Source organism: Geotrypetes seraphini, chromosome 3 (assembly GCF_902459505.1).
Source record: "Geotrypetes seraphini chromosome 3, aGeoSer1.1, whole genome shotgun sequence".
Taxonomy (NCBI): Eukaryota; Metazoa; Chordata; class Amphibia; order Gymnophiona; family Dermophiidae; genus Geotrypetes; species Geotrypetes seraphini.
In genome coordinates, this window is record NC_047086.1 from 272,878,141 (window position 1) to 272,897,707 (window position 19,567).

The 19,567-nt window shown below is 41.6% G+C and overlaps 1 protein-coding gene across 1 annotated transcript in view; it reads right to left on the reverse strand.

Annotated features, from left to right (window-relative positions):
- HEATR1 (HEAT repeat containing 1) overlaps positions 1 to 19,567 on the reverse strand; it is a 693,629-nt gene that overhangs the window by 42,942 nt on the left and 631,120 nt on the right. The window contains exon 42 of the mRNA XM_033935556.1: positions 10,313 to 10,464. Coding sequence (XP_033791447.1) covers positions 10,313 to 10,464 — 152 coding nt within the window. The remainder of the gene's footprint in view (positions 1 to 10,312; positions 10,465 to 19,567) is intronic.

Consider the following 19,567-nt stretch of genomic DNA (forward strand, 5'->3'; position numbering starts at 1 on the left):
GCTGCATAAACTACTCCAATAGATATCTAACCTTCCCCAAAGTTATCTAGTAATTAGTCCTTAAGCTATTAAACATACCGTAATATTGATGAAATAGCATTGTCTTGGATAATTTTCGAAAAGTGGGATAGGAAAGTTCATTTTGAAAATAGACTTGCTGAGAGTTCCAAACTGCTGGTCCTGCATATGAAAAAGCTCTGTTCCTGGTTGCTGAGAGCCTCACTTTTTTAAATAATAATAATAATAATAACTTTATTTTTCTATACCGCCATAGTCAAACTGACTTCTAGGCGGTTCACATAGAAAGAAGGCTGGACAATCAGCGAATTACACAATGCAAGAAGAAGGAAGTTACATAATAATTAGGGGAGCATCAGGAAGGAATACATGAGGGAAAGAAATTACCTAATACATTGGGGTAATAAAGGGAAGAATATCTGAGAGAGGTCGTCTGATTAGGCAAGGAATTTGTCAAATAGAACGGTTTTAATTGATTTTCGGAATGTGTTGTAGGTCTGGCTTTGTTTATGTGGTTTCCCAGCCAGGATTCCTGTCTGTTTGCTTGGAACGTGAAGGTTCTGTCTAGGAAGGATTTGTATTTGCAGCCTGTGATCTTTGGGTATGCAAAGATGTTTTTGTTTCTGGTTGTACGTGTGGGGTTGTGCAGAGTGAAGTGTGTTTGTAGGTAGGAAGGTGCTAGGCCACAGACTTGTTTGTAACAGATACATGCAAATTTGAACAGTATTCGTGCCTCCATTGGTAGCCAGTGTAATTTTTTGTAATAGGGGCTGATGTCTTTTTTCTTCAATCCGAAGATCAAGCGAACTGCAGTGTTTTGCATTAATCTTAATTTTTGTACTGTTTTTTGGGGGATACCCAGGTAGGTGATGTTGCAGTAATCTAGGGTAGATAGGATCAGCGATTGCACCAGTAATCTAAAGGATGTTGTGTCAAAGTATTTTTTGATAGTTCTTAGCTTCCACATCGTGTAAAAGCATTTCTTCACCAGTAGGTTTGTGTGGTCAGCCATGGTTAGGTGAGTATCTAAAGTGATACCCAGTATTTTTATGGTTTTGGAGATTGGGTATTAATGGTCGTTTATTTTTAACGATGATTTCGTTATTTTGTCGTTGGGGCTTGCCAAAAAGATTTTTGTTTTCTCTGTGTTCAGTTTTAGTTTGAAGCTGGTGGTCCATTTTTCGATTTCTATCATAGTGTGTGAGAGTTTATCTAAAGTTTCATTTGTGATGTCAGTTATGGGGATTAGGATGGTTATGTCGTCTGCGTATATGTAGTGCTTTAGGTTTAATTTTTGTAGTAGGTGACCTAAGGGTGCGAGGTAGATGTTGAATAATTGGGAGATAGAGGGGAGCCTTGGGGCACACCTGATGGGTTTTTCCATGGGTTGGAGTAATTTCCGTTGCTGTTTACTCGGTAGGATCTGTTTGTTAGGAATTCTTGGAACCATTTCATTACCTTTCCCGAGATTCCTATTGCGTCAAGACACAGTAGCATGATTTTGTGGTCTACTAGGTCGAACGCACTGCTAAGGTCTAGTTGCAGAATCAGTGCGCTTTTGCCTTTACTGAAAAGATCATAGAGGTGGTTTAGTATGGAAGCTATGACAGTTTCTGTACTGTACCCTTTCCTGAAGCCTGATTGGTGTTCACTGAGAGTGTTGAATTTGTCTATGTAGTCTGTTAGCTGTAGGTTGACTAATCCTTCCTGTAGCTTTGTGAAAAGGGGAATGCTTGCTATGGGCCTGTAATTGGTTGTTAGTGCTGTTGAGGCTTTTTGATTTTTGGGGATAGGAGTAATCAGTATGTGTCCCATATCCTTCTTTAAGGTTCCGTTTGTAAGGGCAGTTGTTAACCAATTGAATAGTTCCATTTTGAAGGCGGGGGAGGGGGGCAACTGTCATGAGTTTAGGGGAACATTCATCGAGTAGGCAGTTAGATTTGGTATATTTGCTGAATAAACTTAGGAACTGGTGCCAGTTTGGGAATTCGAAGTGATCCCAATTCATGTCTGCTCTGGGAACCTAATCGTGGGGTTCAAGGTATTGAAATGTATTGGTTGTGGGTGTGGGTAGAGTAGTTTTTAGGTCAGTGATTTTATTTTTTAAAAAGTTAGCTAGGATTTGAGCGGATGGGGGCTCTCATTGTCTTTTTTCAGAATTCGTGTAGTGTCTGTTAACGTTTTTACCAGTTTGAATAATTCTTTACTGTTTATTTTGTTGAACCAATTTTTTGTGCGTATTGTATTGTGTGTTTTTCTTTGATCAGATTTTTGTATATTTTCATTTTTTGTTTCCAATTTGTCTTGTCTATTTCATTGTTTGTTTTTTGCCAGATTCTTTCCAATTTTCTTAGTTCCTGTTTGTTGGTTAGTAGTTCTGAGTCGAACCATTCGTTTGGTGGTCTATCTTTCTTTCTGTATGTTTTGTATGGGGCTATTTGATCTAGGAGGTCTTTACTGAACTTTTCCCATCTTGTTGGGAATTCCTGTATTTCGTCGTTGGTGTGACGTAGCTCATAGTGAGCCCAGAATTCTGTAGGGTTTATGGTACCACGACTAGTTATTGTTTTTGTGTTTTTATTTTTGTGTTTCGGTTGTGAACTCTTTTTTTGCCAATGAAGGTTGAAATTGCCAATATAGTGGTCTGACCATATGCATTTTTTCCAGGTCCCTGTGCAGTATTGTATTTTCGGATCAAGGGTTTCTTTTTGAGAGAAAGTGACTATGTCTAGTTTGTGTCCCTTTTCATGGGTTATCTCTGTGTCTGGAATTGGAAAATCGAGTGACAATAGGAAGTTGGCAATTTCGGTTACTTCTGGATTTCCCTTTTGTTCAAGGTGTATGTTTATGTCCCCCAGGAGTAGATTGTATGGTCCTTTTAGTGTGTTTACGGTTAGGAATTCGAAGAATTCGTCTCTGGCATTTGACCATTTTTTTTTTTTTTTTTTAAATACATTTTTATTAATTTTGAAAATATAAAATACAAAAGAAAACACCATCATAACATCATAGAGCACATACAGCCAAAAGTCATAGCTTCTCATCTAAACAAATATCCTTTAGCGAAATACAGCAATCATATCATTCATCATATGGTAAAACAAACCAAATCCCCATACATCCCCTTCCCCCCCCCCATCCCCCCCCTACCCTCCTAATCCAATACTAAGCTCTTGTGGAGTGAGGAAGACCTCCAAGCAACATAACCAGACCATACCATCCTATAAGGCTCCATGCGCATCCGCCGCATGGCAGTCAATTTACACATCAACTGAATCGTATCCAAACGATTAAGCAAGTATTCTCGCTCAGGCACCCTAGCGGAACGCCAACAACCCGCCAAAGCCACCCTTGCTAAAGAGATCACAAAAACAGCCAACCTATGTTCCTGGGAAGAAAACCCAGGAAAAGGCACATTGAGTAAGCAACACTCCATCAACAACGGAATATGCTTCCCTATAACTTGAACCAATATCTGCCCCACCGTATTCCAATAATCCCGAGCCTCAGGGCAGGACCACCAAATATGCCTAAAAGAACCTACCTGACCACATCCCCTCCAACAGAGATCCGACAAAGTGACCCCAAAAGAAACTAATTTTATTGGTGTCAGATACCAACGATAGTAAAGTTTATACCCATTTTCCAAAAGTAAAGACGTGAGAGGCAAAGAAAAAAGACTCCGATAGCAAAAACCCCATTCCTTATTATCCAAAACTCTTCCAATTTCCCTCTCCCAAATAGACCGATAACTATCCTCCGGATCCTCCCTCAATAATAAAGCCTGATATAAATAAGAAATTCCTCCCCTCCCAATCCCTTTCTGCAAAGCCACTTCCAACTTTGTATCCCCCAAGAGCAAGTCCCAATATGCCTGTTTATATAAAAAGGTGCTCAATTGCGCATACGGTAACACATCAGTGTGATTAAGCCCATACTCATCCTGTAGTTGTATAAATGGAAGCAAAGCTCCATCCTGCCAAATTTGTCCAACAGTACGCAATCCTGCTCGAACCCACCTATACCGAATAGGGTCCACTCCCCCTGGTACAAAGCCCTCCAATAGACTTATAGGAGATAAGGAAAAATGTCTACGCTCCGGAAACATCTTTCGTCTTAACAGATACCAAGTATTTAAAATTACTCTCAGAAAAGGATTTTCTACTTTCAAATGTGCCCTTAAGATGGAAATTGGGGCCCACGGAAGCCGCCACAGTGATATATCAGGCAAACAAGCCTGTTCCAAATACATCCAAAGACGGTCTTCGTAACCAATCCATGCAGCCACTGCTTGTAATAAAGCCGCTTGATAGTAAAGGCGGAAATTCGGAACTCCCATCCCTCCCTGCTGTTTACGCTGATATAAAAGGGCTCTCCGCACCCGCGGAGGTTTATGTTTCCAAATATAAGCAAACACCTTACGATTCAATATGCGAAAAAACCCCATCGGTATCTCAATTGGTAAAGCCATAAATAAAAATAAAAGCTTCGGAAGCAACATCATCTTAACAGCTGCTATACGACCCATCCACCCAATAGTCATACCTTCCCATTTATCGAAATCTTGAAAGAGTCTTTGCTGCAAAGGAGGGAAATTAACCATAAATAACGAGTCAATTGCTGTCAATTGCACTCCCAAATATTTAAGAGATTTCTTAAATAAACGAAAAGCAAATTGATCCTGAAGTAACTGAACCTGAACTGATGAGAGATTAACATTAAGAATTTCAGACTTATCCATGTTTACCCGAAATCCAGAAACCCGCCCATAATCATCCAAAGCCTGAAGCAAATACGGTAAGGAATCCAAAGGATTCCGCAAAAACAAAAGAACATCATCTGCAAACAGCAAGATCTTATAAGACTGGTTATCCACCACCAACCCCTGAATACGTTCATGCTGCCGTATCAAGCATGCAAAAGGTTCCATTGCCAAAGCAAAAAGCAAAGGTGATAAAGGGCAACCCTGCCTTGTTCCCCGACCCAACTCTATAGGGTCCGTTAAAAACCCATTAATCTTAAAGCTAGCTAATGGAGCCCTATATAACAATCGAAGCCAAAAAAGAAACTTTTCATCAAACCCTAATTTAAACATAACCCCAAACAGAAAACCCCAATCCACCCGATCAAAAGCTTTCTCAGCGTCCAAAGAAAGCAATATCGCTGGAACATTATGACGAGATGCATACCAAATCAAGTGGAGTGAAGTTTTGATATTATCAAACACTTGGCGTTTACAAATAAAACCAGCCTGTTCTACCTTTATCAAAGTCGGTAACACACGCTGTAACCTCTGCGCCAAAATTTTTGTAAAGATCTTATAATCAGAATTCAATAATGATATAGGCCGATAAGAACCACAATCTTCACTATCCTTATTTGGTTTTAATAACAATGTCACAGCTGCCAAACGCCAAGTAGCCGGTAATATAGATTCTTCTTCGAAAGCATTAAAGACCCGAACCAGAACTGGGGCAACAATTCCCTGAAACCTCTTATAAAAAACATTGGTAAAACCATCCAATCCCGGCGAAGAGCCCATCGGCAAAGCCTCAATTGCCTCCCGAACTTCATCAAGGGTGATAGGTAAAGAAAGCTGTAAGGCCTCTCCACCAGTCAGAGAAGGCAGCTGCACCTTATCAAGAAATCCCTCAATCTCACCAACCGACATAGCAGCAGCCTGGCCATAAAGAGAGGCATAATAATCCCGAAACTCATGTCCAATTTCCAAAGAGCCTGTAACCCGACGACCCTCACCAGTTCTTATTGCGGGTATAGAATTACGATAAACCTTTTTTTTAAGCTTATGGGCCAAAAGGCGGCTTGATTTATTGCCAAATTCAAAAAAGGTTTGCTGGACTGCTTGCAAAGCACTCCGTATCTCCTCTAATTCCAACGCCCTAAGTTGAATTCGCAGTGCCTGCAACCTCTCTCGTTCCTGAGACGTTAATTCCACGCGTTTCTCCCTCATCTCCAATACCTGAATCTCCCCTCGGAGCTGACATTCCACACCCTCCTTCATTCTACGCTCTCGTACAGTCAAACCGATCACCTTACCCCTAATTACTGCTTTAAAAGCTTCCCACAACAACCCCGGCGAAATCCCATCCAGATCATTAAATTCTAAATATTCCATCATAGCCTTGCCCAGCCATTCAACATTCACAGGATTAAGCAAAAGCCCAGCGGGAAAACGCCAAGGTGGACGTGGGCGTCTTTCACCCCTCCGCTCCAAAATTAAAAGCACTGGTGAGTGATCAGATATTGTACTTGATTCTATAGAACATTGCCTCAAACGCGACACTAAGCCCTCCTCACCCAGCCACAAATCTATCCTAGAGGCCGTATTATATACTGAAGAAAAATAAGTATAATCCCTCACCGTGGGATTCGCTTTCCGCCAAAGATCACATAAATCCCAATGACACAAAAAATTTCGTAAACTCTTCCTCTCCATCTTTCCATAACGCACACCTGAGGCAGAATTATCAACCAAGGGATCCAGAGTGAGATTAAAATCCCCCCCCACCACTAACGTTCCTTCAACACAAGTCTGAATTCGAGCCTCTAGCCTACTAAAAAAGCGACTTTGATGTTCATTGGGAGCGTAGACATTGACCAGTGTATACCAGTCTCCATCAATTTGAGCTACCAAAATTAGATAACGACCTTCCCCATCCCGAATGACCCGCTTGCACACTGTGTGAACCGTATGCGCAATTAAGATTCCCACCCCCCTACTTTTCTTATCAGCCTTATTAGAAGCTAAATAAACTCCTGAAAAAAGGGGATTATGCAATAAATGTTCATGACGTGAACGGAGATGCGTCTCTTGCACAAAAAGAACCTGAGGTCTCAGTCTTCGAGCCTCCCTAAAAAAATGCCTCCGCTTATATCTGTATTTAGGCCCCTCACATTCAACGTGAGAAGTCTAAACTCAGGAACAGACATCAAATCGTATTAACCTCCATAGCTGCTCACAATGCCAAAGAACTCCACCTCCACTAGCCCCAGAGGTCTCCCCACTCCACAACCGCCACCAAAAAACAAAGCAACTTCCAGCAATCCCTCCCCACCCCAAGCCCATCCCCTTCTCCTCCCCTCCCTCAAACCCCCCAATCACCATACCCAGGCCTATCCCCAACTGAAAGACCTAGGTCCAAGGAAGAAGAAAGAGCTACCGCAAACCCCACTCATATAAAACCCAAAATTCCCAACATTCCCAAACATTCACATCCAAATCCCTCCCAAAACACCCCCTTCCTCAAAAGCATAGCAATCCAGCAACAGCTCAATCACAAATCAAATCCCAAAAGGAGGATCCCCAAATGAAACACTCCCCACCTACCCAACACACCTGGGAAAACCCCATACACCCCCCCAACCCAACCCCCTCCCAGCAGCCTAACCAACCAAACAAAACCCAAATACTTTCCCCAGTAACTCCTCTTATCATAGATAAACAGAGCCCCCAAAAGAAATCAGTCCCCAATCATATCTCCAGAACATAATATCATGGTCCAGCAACCAAGCTTGCCACTGCACCCGGTGAATTCCTAGTAAGACGACCCCCCATCCGGGCAACCCTTTGCCAACGGGGTCGCTGGGGACGTTCACCCAACACAGGAGCTTGTCCCAGCCGATTACCGGATGATGGTATCTCCCCAATAAATTGAACCGCTGGAAAAACTTGAGCTGCATCCTCCAAGGAGCGCACTGTTCGTAATCTTCCTTCCAAATAGAACAGTAACGCAAAAGGATATTGCCAACGATATTTAATAGATCGCTCCTTCAGATAGCGAAATACTGGACGCAACTCCGCTCGACGTCTCAAAGTCACAGCAGCCAAATCTTGATATATCTCAATATCAAAAGAGTCCAATTTCAAATTAGGCTGTGCCCGAGCCGCTCGCATGACCGCTTCTTTAGTTTTAAAGTCCACAAAGCAAGCAATTATATCCCGGGGTTTGTTCCCCCTGGGCGCCATCAATGCTCTATGTGCACGTTCCAAATGAATGCCATCCGGAGCCATGACCGCTGTATCAGTTGACAATAGCATGCTGGCCACCAGCTGCACCACTCTCTCACTATTAGCATATTCCGCCAGCTCAGGCACACCTCGAATCCGCAAATTAGAACGCCGTCCACGATTCTCCAAGTCCTCCAGCTTATCAAGCACAAAGGTTTGGTGAGCCTGTAAATCCTTTGTCTTAGTATCCAAGTCCAGCAAATGCTCCTGATGCTGTTCCAAACCCTCCTCCGTCTCAGCCACCCTGTGTCCTAGCTCCGCAATCTCACCTCTCAGGTCTGTGGCCAGGGTCGATAATTCAGTACGAACAGACTTGATATCAGTGTGAATGTCCTGAAGCATTAACTTTAATTCTGCCAAAGTCTCCGCTGCCGAAAGCCTCCCCTCCTCTCCAGCTGCGACAGAGATAACCTCCATAGGCCCCGCTGCACTTCCCGTCTCCGCAGCCGCCATTTTAAGCCTACCTCCGTCATGCGGGAGAAAAGAGTAATCCTGCAGAGTTTTTTTTTGCTGTCCCGCCATCAACACAAATAATATAGCGCTCAACGCTCACTGGTTCCACGATAACCACTTCGGGGGCAAAACTCGCAGCGAAAATGCCGGGAAATCGCTAATTTATCGCCGGGGCTTGCGGAGCACCCACCTTAGCCGACCATTCGTGTCGGTGACGTCACTTCCTCCCATTTGACCATTTTTTGGGTGGAATGTAGAATGATTCTTCTAGCTTAGCGTTAGTGATTTTGCAGGTTAGTATTTCAAGGTTTTCTGATGTTTTGGAGTCTGTCTTAATGTAGTTAAAGGTTTCTTTTAGTATGATCGCTAGGCCGCCTCCTTTTTTACAGCTTCTAGATAGAGGGAGTATTTTGTATCCTTGTGGTAGAATTTCTTTCATGATGATGTCTGTGTCCGAGATCATCCATGTTTCTGTTAGAAATAGGAAATCTGGTTTTGTTTGTGATATCCAGTCGTTTATTATGTGTGCTTTGTTTCTCACGGAGCGGATATTTAGATAGTATCCAGAGATGTTTCCATAGTTGGTTGGGGTGGGGGTTTCAGAATATATTATCTTTTTTAGGTTTCCATTTTTGGTCTGGTTCTTGTGTGGGTTGCAGGTTTGCGGTTGGTGTTTATCACTGGGATTTGAAGTGGGCCTTGTTCTGGGTAGATTTTTAGTGGTTGGTGGGGGTTTGTTGCTTTGGATAGTTTGACTGGTCTGTGCCAGGTGGGATGGTTGTGAATGGGTTGATGGGATTTGTCCTCATAGGTCCAGCATCTAGAGCAGATAAGGAACAGTATCCCTAGTAGTAGTTGGTGTTTGTTGTAAATTGCCATGTTGTGTGAGGTGTAGTGGGATGTGGGTTGTATCAGGTAGTAATTGGTAGTACAAGCTATATATGCAGTCGTATGCTATGCAAGCGGTAATAGTAATGGGCGTTATAGGCTAGAGACTAGATAACTGAAGTAAATTCTTTTGAAACGAGCACAATGATCTTGAAGAAACATACTTGGACCCAACTATAACACCTTGAAAACAAGCTTAAAGTCAAGTTTTGAAATTGGTAACCATTGTAGCTGGTACAAAATAGGAGTTAAGTGATCAGTTCTCTTGGCTCCACTAATGAGACCAGCAGCAATATTCTATAACCTGCAAATATTGTAAACTTGCTTTGCTAGATCCTAACAAGAGGGAATTACAGTAATCCAATCTACTAATAATAAAAGCATGAACTAATTTTAAATTATCTTTGGTTAATATATATTTTAACTGTCATAATAAATGCAGATGATGAAAAAAAAGGATTTGACCACATGACCTATCTGCTATTTCATCTACCTCTCTGTCAAGACACTATTCTGCTACAACCCTCTTTGTGTGATAAGTAAGGAAAAGAAGGGGTGTGGCAGATAATACAAATTCATGGATTTTTCTTTTTGCATGGTGTTTAAATATTAAAGAGCTTATTTGCATGGCTGAGTCAGATTGGGCAAAAAAACCACGCAGTGAGTTGTTTTGTGCAGTGGGTCGGCAAATTTCATCGCTGCTAAACCAGTCAAAAATGGTTTAGCGACGATCGCTGACTTTAGTGCATCTAGCTCTAGGCAATACCAGTATGCAAGGGAAGCCATTAAATAAGTATCAAAAATGTAGATGGGCTAACAATGTCACTTAGAGGAAGGTTACAGTACCAAGTTGAGCATTTCAGGAGAACTGACGTGAAAGTCATTGTCCAAATAAAACAGCTATCTTATGCACAGATATCATACCTGATCCACCAACGGCATCATTAAGGCCTCCGCTCTCTCCTTGCTTAAAAAACGCTGGCTATCATAGAGGAAAATTTTGTGCAGGCAATCGAAGATAAACTGCAGCAACAGGCAACTCTTCTCAGTATTCCTGGACTCATAGAAAGCTTTGTCTGAACACAGAATAAAAACAACACAGAATCAAAAACAAATATAGGAGAGGTGAGATCACGCCAAGATGATCACGCTAAAGTAAACAAAATGAATGTAAGGTGCAAGAACATTGGCATTCCATTTTCCCCAGGTCTTAAATTCCAATTATACTTTCTTGGGAGTGAGAGCTGCTCTGCATTTACACACTTACTTTTCTTAAGAAACCTCAGAGAAGGATCATGGTAATAGTCTGTGGTCTGCAGTTTCAACAAAGGAAGAAACAATAAGAATGCCATTTTTCTGGTGTTAGGCATATTAAGGGCTCAAAGCATGAGATAGACAGTATGTGTGATGGGAAGTATGGATATCATGCTGAGGTGTATCTGGTTGTCTGTGACAGTATCTTCCTTATGGAGCAGAGGGAGTTGTAGGAATGGTCTTACTGGAGCATGGAGTGGGGGAGGGGGTGGACAAGAAAAAGACTATGGGAAGTGGATGGGGCGGGGTGGAAGGGGATTCTTTGGAGCAAATGGATAGGGAGGTTGAGTATTAGCGGGAAGAACTGCAGGGGGAATGGAAATTAAGGTTGTGTTTTACATTTGAGGCCTTAACTCACTAAATAAGTGTGGCCCTATCTTGTGAGCTCCATAGATTGCATGCTTTAGTCTGTTTTGTGCAAGAAACTCATCTTCTAAGAGCTCATGAAACTTATGTTAAGAGACCCAAGATTTCCTGTGACTTACTGGGCCTCAACGGTAGGATCTTGTTTGCTAAAAGGGTAACGGTTGATATAAAAAGAGTGAAACGGGATTTACAGGGGTATTTTCTACTGGTGGTGGGCACAATAGCAGGGCACTGTTACACTTGGGTGAATATGTACGCACCTAACGAGAATCAGGGCCTAATTTCAAAGGAATTCCTACCAATTTATTTTGCAAATGAATGAGGAGGATCTTATTTTGGGTAGGGATCTCAATCTGACCATGACCCCATAGATAACATAAGCAGGTGAGGGAGTTCAGGAGAAATGGTCCATACACTCTTTTATAGTCATTAAATATTGTGGACTTTTGACAGTGGCTCCATCCAATGGGAAGGGATTTCACCCACTTTTCGAGTGTTCACAGTTCTTACTCATACACAAAGACTATCTTTTTGTAGATAAGAGATTTATTGGGCAGGGTGGAGGACTCTGCCATTTAACTAATTATGTGGGCAGACCACGCCCCTGTATGGATGAGGGTTGGGGACATGAGGTTTCAATATTAGAGATTGAATGATAGCTTGTTAAGAGGACTCCGATGTTCAGCAGTGCATAAGGGAAGTGACTGCAGATTAAATCTCTTTGAATGTTGGGGGAAAAGCCTTGATAGAACCTGTTTGGTAGCGGTTGAAAGCCATGATCCGGGGCAAGTTGATCTCTATTGCATCACATCACAAACAAAAGTGGCGTGAGGATTTGATTGAGTTTAACCACCTGGAATTTGAACATAAGCGCAGGCCTGGACAGAGGGAGTTATTGAGGCATTTGGAGAAAGTGCATTGACACTTGCAGGTGTCAATGTTATATTTACAATACAATGTGAATGTCCTAGAATGCCATATACAGAGATCCAGATTTCAATATACATTTCTTTTTTGTTTTTTATTAAACATACAGTAGTAGGCAAGAGATTATGTGAAAAGGTATGTTTTTATTGTTTTTCTAAAATTCAGAATCCCTTCGAAGGATCTGATCTGTGGGGTAGTTGGTTCCGGTTTTTTGGTAAGAAATGGGAGTAGGGTCGTCGACTGGCTTTCTGTAGTTGAAGGGGGTGTTTGGAGGTGTGCTTTTTCTTTGGAGTGGAGTGGTCTGCTTGGTACATATAGAGTAAGTTTGGTTGACATGTAGCCTGACGCCAAGTTGTGCAGGAATTTGTTCGCTAGCATCAAGTCCTTAAAGATGCAACATTTGGCTATGGGTAGCCAGTGGGCTGATGAAAGAGCCTGGGATATAGGGTCATGGGTGTGAACTTCTTTAGAAGCCTGATTGCTGTGTTAGGTTAGGTGAATGGAAGAGGGTACTCTGCTTCTCTGTGGATGGGGAAAAGGCCTTTGATAAGAGTTTCTTGGCATTTTTTGTTTACAGTTCTTGAGAAATTTGGATTAGGATCAAGATTCACGGAATGGATATGGGTGCTTTATACTAACCCAATGGCCTACATAAAAATTAATGAGTGATATTCGGCTCCATTTCATCTTGCTAGGGGAATGAGGCAGGGGTGTCACTTGTCCCCAGGTCTATTGTATTTGTGCTGGTTATAAAAGCCCCTATCCCAAAGGATGAAGGCACAGCCAAGAAGTAGATGCAAATGGTTTAGAGCATAAATTGTATTTATTTGTGGATATCTTGTTTACCTTGACTAATCTGGGAGTCTCCTTGAAAGTGGTCGAGCAAGAGCTAGTGTATTATGGGAAAGTGTTGGGATTCCAGGTGAGCATGACTTCAAGGGGTGCTGAAAAGTTTTAACCCCAATCAAGAAGAGAATAATATGGAGCCATAAAACTTACAAGTTTCACATATTCACTCCTATGTTCAACACACTTGGCACATCGTGTCTGAAGTTTCTGAAACCTTTCAAAAAAATACTCTAATGTCTGGTCACTGAAATACTGCTCTGCTGTTGCAATCACTTCCGAATCACTTGAAATTTGTCACTCTTTCAAACACTTTTTAAGGTTTAGAAACAGATAATAGTCAGATGGAGCAAGATCTGGTAAGAAAGGTGGATGGTCTATGCACTGAAACCCCAACTGTGTCAAAACATTCATCATTTTGCCAGCTTTGTGAGCAGGTGCATTGTCTCACAAAAAGAGAACACCTTTCTGCAGCTTCCCTCTATTTGCTTCTTTCAATACCTCCTTAAATCGGCACAAGTTACAGTAGTATTCTGCATTAACTGTTTGGCCTCTTGGAAGATAGACAGTCATTACACCTTCCTGATCCCAAAATACTGTGGCCATGACCTTCCCTGCTGACTTTTTGGTCTTGAATTTTCTTTGCCTTAGAGAATCTGAGTGCTGTTTTGTCTCAGGATCATAGTGTAACCATGTTTTATCAACGGTAACTAGTCGTTCCAAAAGGTTGGTACTAGCTTGCTGAAAATGGTGCAAAATCTCAATGTTGTTTCTCATCAGTATTCAAACATTTGGGCACCTACTTGGCTGACAGTTTCTGCATATCCAGCTGCTCATGGATTATACACCCAATGCATTTCCTGGATATCTGTAGTGTCTCAAAATCTTCGCACTAAAAGTCTGCACTCCACTTTTTCACTGTGGAGTATGATGGCCATCTGTCACTCAATGTTTGAATCATACATTCATGGATTTCCTTTGGAGTTCTTTTCTGCAGGAATAGGAACTTCATGACAGCTTGGAGTTCTCTATACTTGATAATTCCATACTTTTTGTTGACATGGTTCAATCAATGATCTGAAACAATTTCAAAACATAGCATTATTCTGGAAATTGGCACTTTGTAAAATAAAATAACACTTTTCAGCTATAGTGGCAAAATAATGCTCAGAATTTAGAATGTTTGAGCTGAACTTTTCAGCACCACCTCGTAAGCCTGAGATTTTGAATGCTAACTTAACTTCAGAGGCAGTCAGGGAATTGCATGTTTAGAATACATATACAATCATATACTGCATGTCCAGTAAGTATAGCCAACATATACAGCCTGCTATCGCATGTATAATAGATATAATATGTAACTGTATATTGCATGTATAATAGATATAATATGTAACTGTATTTGCATGTAACCTACCACTGCATATAACCACCACTGCATGAAAAGCCTGCGACCGCATGAACAACCTGTTTATTACATGCCTTGTCCGGTTAATGACCAATTATTGCATGACCAATTACTGTCCGTTACTGCATGACCTGGCACTACTCGCATGACCGGGTACTACCTGCATAACCAGTCACAGCTGTCTTTCTCCTTATACTTAACCTGATACCACTATATACCATATAATAATCCCCCTACCCCGGATATAATCTATCCCTACTTTCTCCGTAAGTTCTCCCCAAGCTTAACCCGCTCTCGCAACTTAACTCAGTCCCTTACACTTAACTTACACTGACTACACAATCAGTTCACTCTACCTCTACCAGTTCTGTTAAGCGCTGACCGTCCCTTTCTGCCACACCCAGTCAGGCAATAGCCCCCTCTCTCCTCAACCCGATCTGCACATCTCATCTCACAACATGGCAACCTGCAATAAACAGCAACTACTATTAAGGATACTATACCTCCTATGCTCTAAATGCTGGGGCAATGAAGACAACCCCCCCAACCTACGCACACCTACCCCATCTCCTGGCTCAGACCAGTCGAACTAACTAAGCCCCCTAACCCCCTCCAACTCCTACAAGGCCAACCAAAACAAAATCTTCAGCAAATCACGGTATTAAACACCACCCGCAAACACCGCAAACCACATAGGAACAAGATCGACAACAGAAACATAAAAAGGCTAACATATTCTGAAACCCCTACAGCAAACAATTACGAAAACATTAAGGGATACTACCTAAATACCCGCTCAGTGAGAAACAAGGCCCACATAATAAATGATTGGATACTACAAACAAAACCTGATCTCCTGTTTCTGACAGAAACATGGATGATCTCAGACACAGACACTATCATGAAAGAGATCCTACCTCAGGGATACAAAATTATCCCACTATCAAGAACCTGGAAAAAAGGAGGAGGACTAGCAATCATTCTAAAGGAACACTACGACTATATCAAGACCGACTCCAAGTCTTCAGAAAACCTTGAAATACTATCTTGCAGAATCACTAGCGCACAGTTAGAAGAATCACTGGTCACAACTTTATTCTATATCCCACCCAAAAAATGGTCAAATGCAAAAGAGGAATTCGCTGAATTCCTTACCTTATCTACCCTAAAAGGATCATACAACCTGCTTCTGGGTGACATAAACACTCACCTTGAACAAAAGACAACACCAGAAATAATTGAAATCACCAACTTACTAATGTCACTGGACTTTCCAAATCTAGACGCAGAAATAACCCATGAAAAAGGACACAAACTAGACTTAATCACCTTCTCCCACAAAGAAACAACAGCCCCCAAAATACCCAGGACCCTGGGAAAAATGCATCTGGTCAGACCACTACATTGGCAAATTCAACCTACACTGGCTAAAACAGAACACACAACAAAAACACAAAAACGTAAACACGAACACAATAACCAGCCGCGGCACCATCAACCCAACCGAATTCTGGACCCACTACGAGTTACATCCCATAACCAAAGAAATTCAGGATTTCCCTACAAGATGGGAAACCTACAGCAAAGAACTCCTAGACCAAATAGCACCATACAAAACATACAAAAAGAAAAATAGACCACCAAATGAATGGTTTGACTGCGAACTACTATCCACCAAACAGGACCTAAGAAAATTGGAGAGAATCTGGCTAAAAACAAACAACGAATCAGACAAGACAAGCTGGAAACAAAAAATGAAAATATACAAAAATCTGATCAAAGAAAAATGCACTAAGCACTACGCAAAAAAAAAATTGGTACTTCAAAAATAAACAGCAAAGAATTGTTCAAACTAGTAAAAACTATAACCGATACAACACAAATACTGAAAAAGGACAACGAGCCCACTCCATCTGCACAAACCCTAGCCAACTTCTTTCAAAACAAAATCACTGAGCTAAGAGCAACTCTACCCGCAACCACAACAAATGCTCTTCAATACCTCGAACTCCACGACCAAGACACCAAGTTGACATGATATGGAACCACCTCGAATACCCAAACTGGCATCAGTTCCTAAATTTATACAAGTACACCAAATCAAACTGTCTACTTGACGCATGTTCCCCAAAAATCATGACAGTTGCCCCTCTAGAATTTAAAAAGGAACTTTTCGCATGGCTAACAACCGCCCTTACAAGCGGAACATTAAACAACAATATGGGACACATACTAATCACCCCAATACCTAAAGATCAGAAAACCTCCTCAGCACTGACATCCAATTTCAGACCCATAGCAAGCATTCCCCTTTTCACAAAGATACAGGAAGGATTGGTCAACCTTCAACTAGTAAACTACCTGGACAAATTTAACATCCTTAGTGAACACCAATCAGGATTCAGGAAAGGATACAACACAGAAACTGTCTTAGCCTCCTTATTGAACCACCTCTATGATCTCTTTAGCAAAGGCAAAAGCGCACTGATTCTACAATTAGACCTCAGCAGTGCGTTCGACCTGGTAGACCATGAAATCATGCTACTGTGCCTTGAAGTAATGGGAATTTCTAGTAAGGCAAAGAAATGGTTCCAAGAATTCCTAACAAACAGATCCTACCGAGTAATCAGCAATGGAAACTACTCCAAATCATGGAAAAACCCGTCAGGCGTGCCCCAAGGATCCCCCCTATCGCCCACCCTGTTCAATATCTATATAGCCTCCTTAGGTCACCTCCTACAAAAACTAAACTTAATACATTACATTTATGCAGACGACATATCCATTCTAATCCCCCTAGACGACATCACAAATGAAATTGTAGACAACCTCTCAAACATAATGACCGAAATCAATAAATGGACCACCAATTTCAAATTGAAACTAAACGCAGAGAAAACAAAAGTCTTTCTGGCCAGTCCTAATAACAAAATTACGAGAACTTCGATAAAAATAAACAATCACGAATACCCAATATCCAAAAACATAAAAATACTCGGTATCACTCTAGACACACACCTAACTATGACTGACCACACGAACTTGATAGTGAAAAAATGTTTTTACAAGCTATGGAAACTAAGGACCATAAAAAAATACTTTGACCCTACATCTTTCAGGTTGCTGGTACAGGCGCTGATCCTATCCATTCTTGACTACTGCAACATCATCTACCTGGGCATCCCACAAAAAACAATAAAAAAACTGAGATTAATACAAAACACCGCCGTTCGCCTAATTTTCGGACTGAAAAAAAATGACCACATCAGCCCCTACTATAAAAAGCTGCATTGGCTGCCAATGGAAGCGCGGATATTATTCAAATTCGCGTGCACCTGTTTCAGGCAAGTCTGGGGACTAGCACCTTCTTACCTGCAAACTCACTTCATCCTACATAACCCCACGCGAGCAACCAGAAACAAATACTTCTTTACTTACCCAAAAATTACAGGCTGCAGATATAAATCATTCCTGGACAGAACCTTTAAGTTCCAAGCGAACAGACAGCAAGCTTGGCTGAAAAATTACATAAACGAACCAAATCTGACGTACAGTGCATTCCGAAAATCGATCAAAACCGCCCTTTACGCCAAATTCATTGACCGCCCTTCCTCTCTAGAACTTCCCCCCTGTAACCACCTTTCTTTCTCTTAAGAAGTTCCCTTCCACGTATTAGGTACTCTCTACCCATAGAACTCCAATTAATATGTTAATACTAAAGTATTCAGGTATTCATAACCCATAGAACTCCAAGTAGAGCGTAAGTTTCCCATTTAGTTTATTGTAAAATATTTAGACTCATTGAATGGTATTGTACTTAGACTCATTGTATTGTATTGTATTTAGACTCATTGTATTGTATTGTATTGTATTGTACTGTACTGTATTCAGACTCATTGTATTGTATAGTATGCAGAATTATTGTATTGCATTAAGACCTCTTGTAATTCGCTGAATGTCCAGCCTTCTTACCATGTTAACCGCCTAGAAGTCACCTGACTATGGCGGTATAGAAAAATAAAGTTATTATTATTATTATTGCAGGCCAGATTTCAGTTTTGTTGGGTGCGGTGGGCTTTATGATATCTGGGAGTCCATTTAGGGGACCAGGCTCCAACTTGTTTGACCTCAGTTATGGTCCCGTAATTCGGCATGTTCAACGGGTCTTAGAGCAATGGAATATAATGACTTTCTCTTGGTTGGGATGGGTTGAGGTGACTAAAATGATGATTCTACCCAAAGTTGTGTTTCATTTTCAGGTTCTTCCACTTTGGGTGGACCCTCAAGACACTTGGCTCCTTGTAGTCTGTAATTTCTCGCTTTATTCTGGTGGGTAGATGTCCTAGGGTGGGTAGGACAGTGATGTGTTTGGGGAAATCAGAGGGGAGCTGGCAACTCTTAATCCGAAAAAATACTACCAGGCTGTACAGCTTTGAGCTGTGTTGGAATGGCAGACCTAAATGCCCAAATCCTGGGTGTGGTTGGAACAGGCAAATCTAGAGATTCCCTTACTGAATCTGCCTTGGTTACCTGGAGGGGGGGGGAGATCTAGGAAACAGGAAGAAAGACAGGGAGGCCCTTGTAGAGTAATATTGCGGGTATGGCAACAGGCTAGGGTGTGGCTTTGGAAGGGCACAGATATTCCTGGTACACCCCATTGTGCTTTAATCTGGAGTTTGAGCAAGGAAGGGGCCCTGAGGTGTTTGATAGATGGGAGCAATTGGGGTTGGTCTGCATAGGGCAATGCTGTGACATAGAGTGAGGGATAATTAGGCCCTTTTTAGAATTGAGAACCCAATATAGATTGTCACCCAGTGACACATTCCCCTATCTACAGGTCAAACATTATATCCAAAGTGCTGGGTTGATAAATGAGTTAGGGTGAGATAAGACTGGGTTTGAAAAACTGTTGGGCCCAGTTCTACACAAGTGAGCTATATCACAGATCTATAAATGCCTCAATACCAGCAGAGGGACAAGTTTGGGCTACATGAAGACTTGGGAGGCAGATTAGGGAACATAAAGTGCTGAGTGGGAAGTTCAGGGATGACCTAGTATAAAAACCTAAAGGTTGGATTGAATTTGGCAGAGATACAAACCTTAGGGATGGCTACTGTTATAGTGGAAAATAGTTATAAAGTGTTACTCTGCTAGTTCTACATGCCAGTGAGATTGCAGCGAATGCAGAAAGGAAAGAATGTGGATTATCTACAATCACCTGTGGTGAAAATGATTTTAGAAGTGCATATTTAATGTTATTTCAGCCATTCTGGGGAAATGGGTGGAGCATGGCATTATTGATCAGGTCCCTGGCGGAC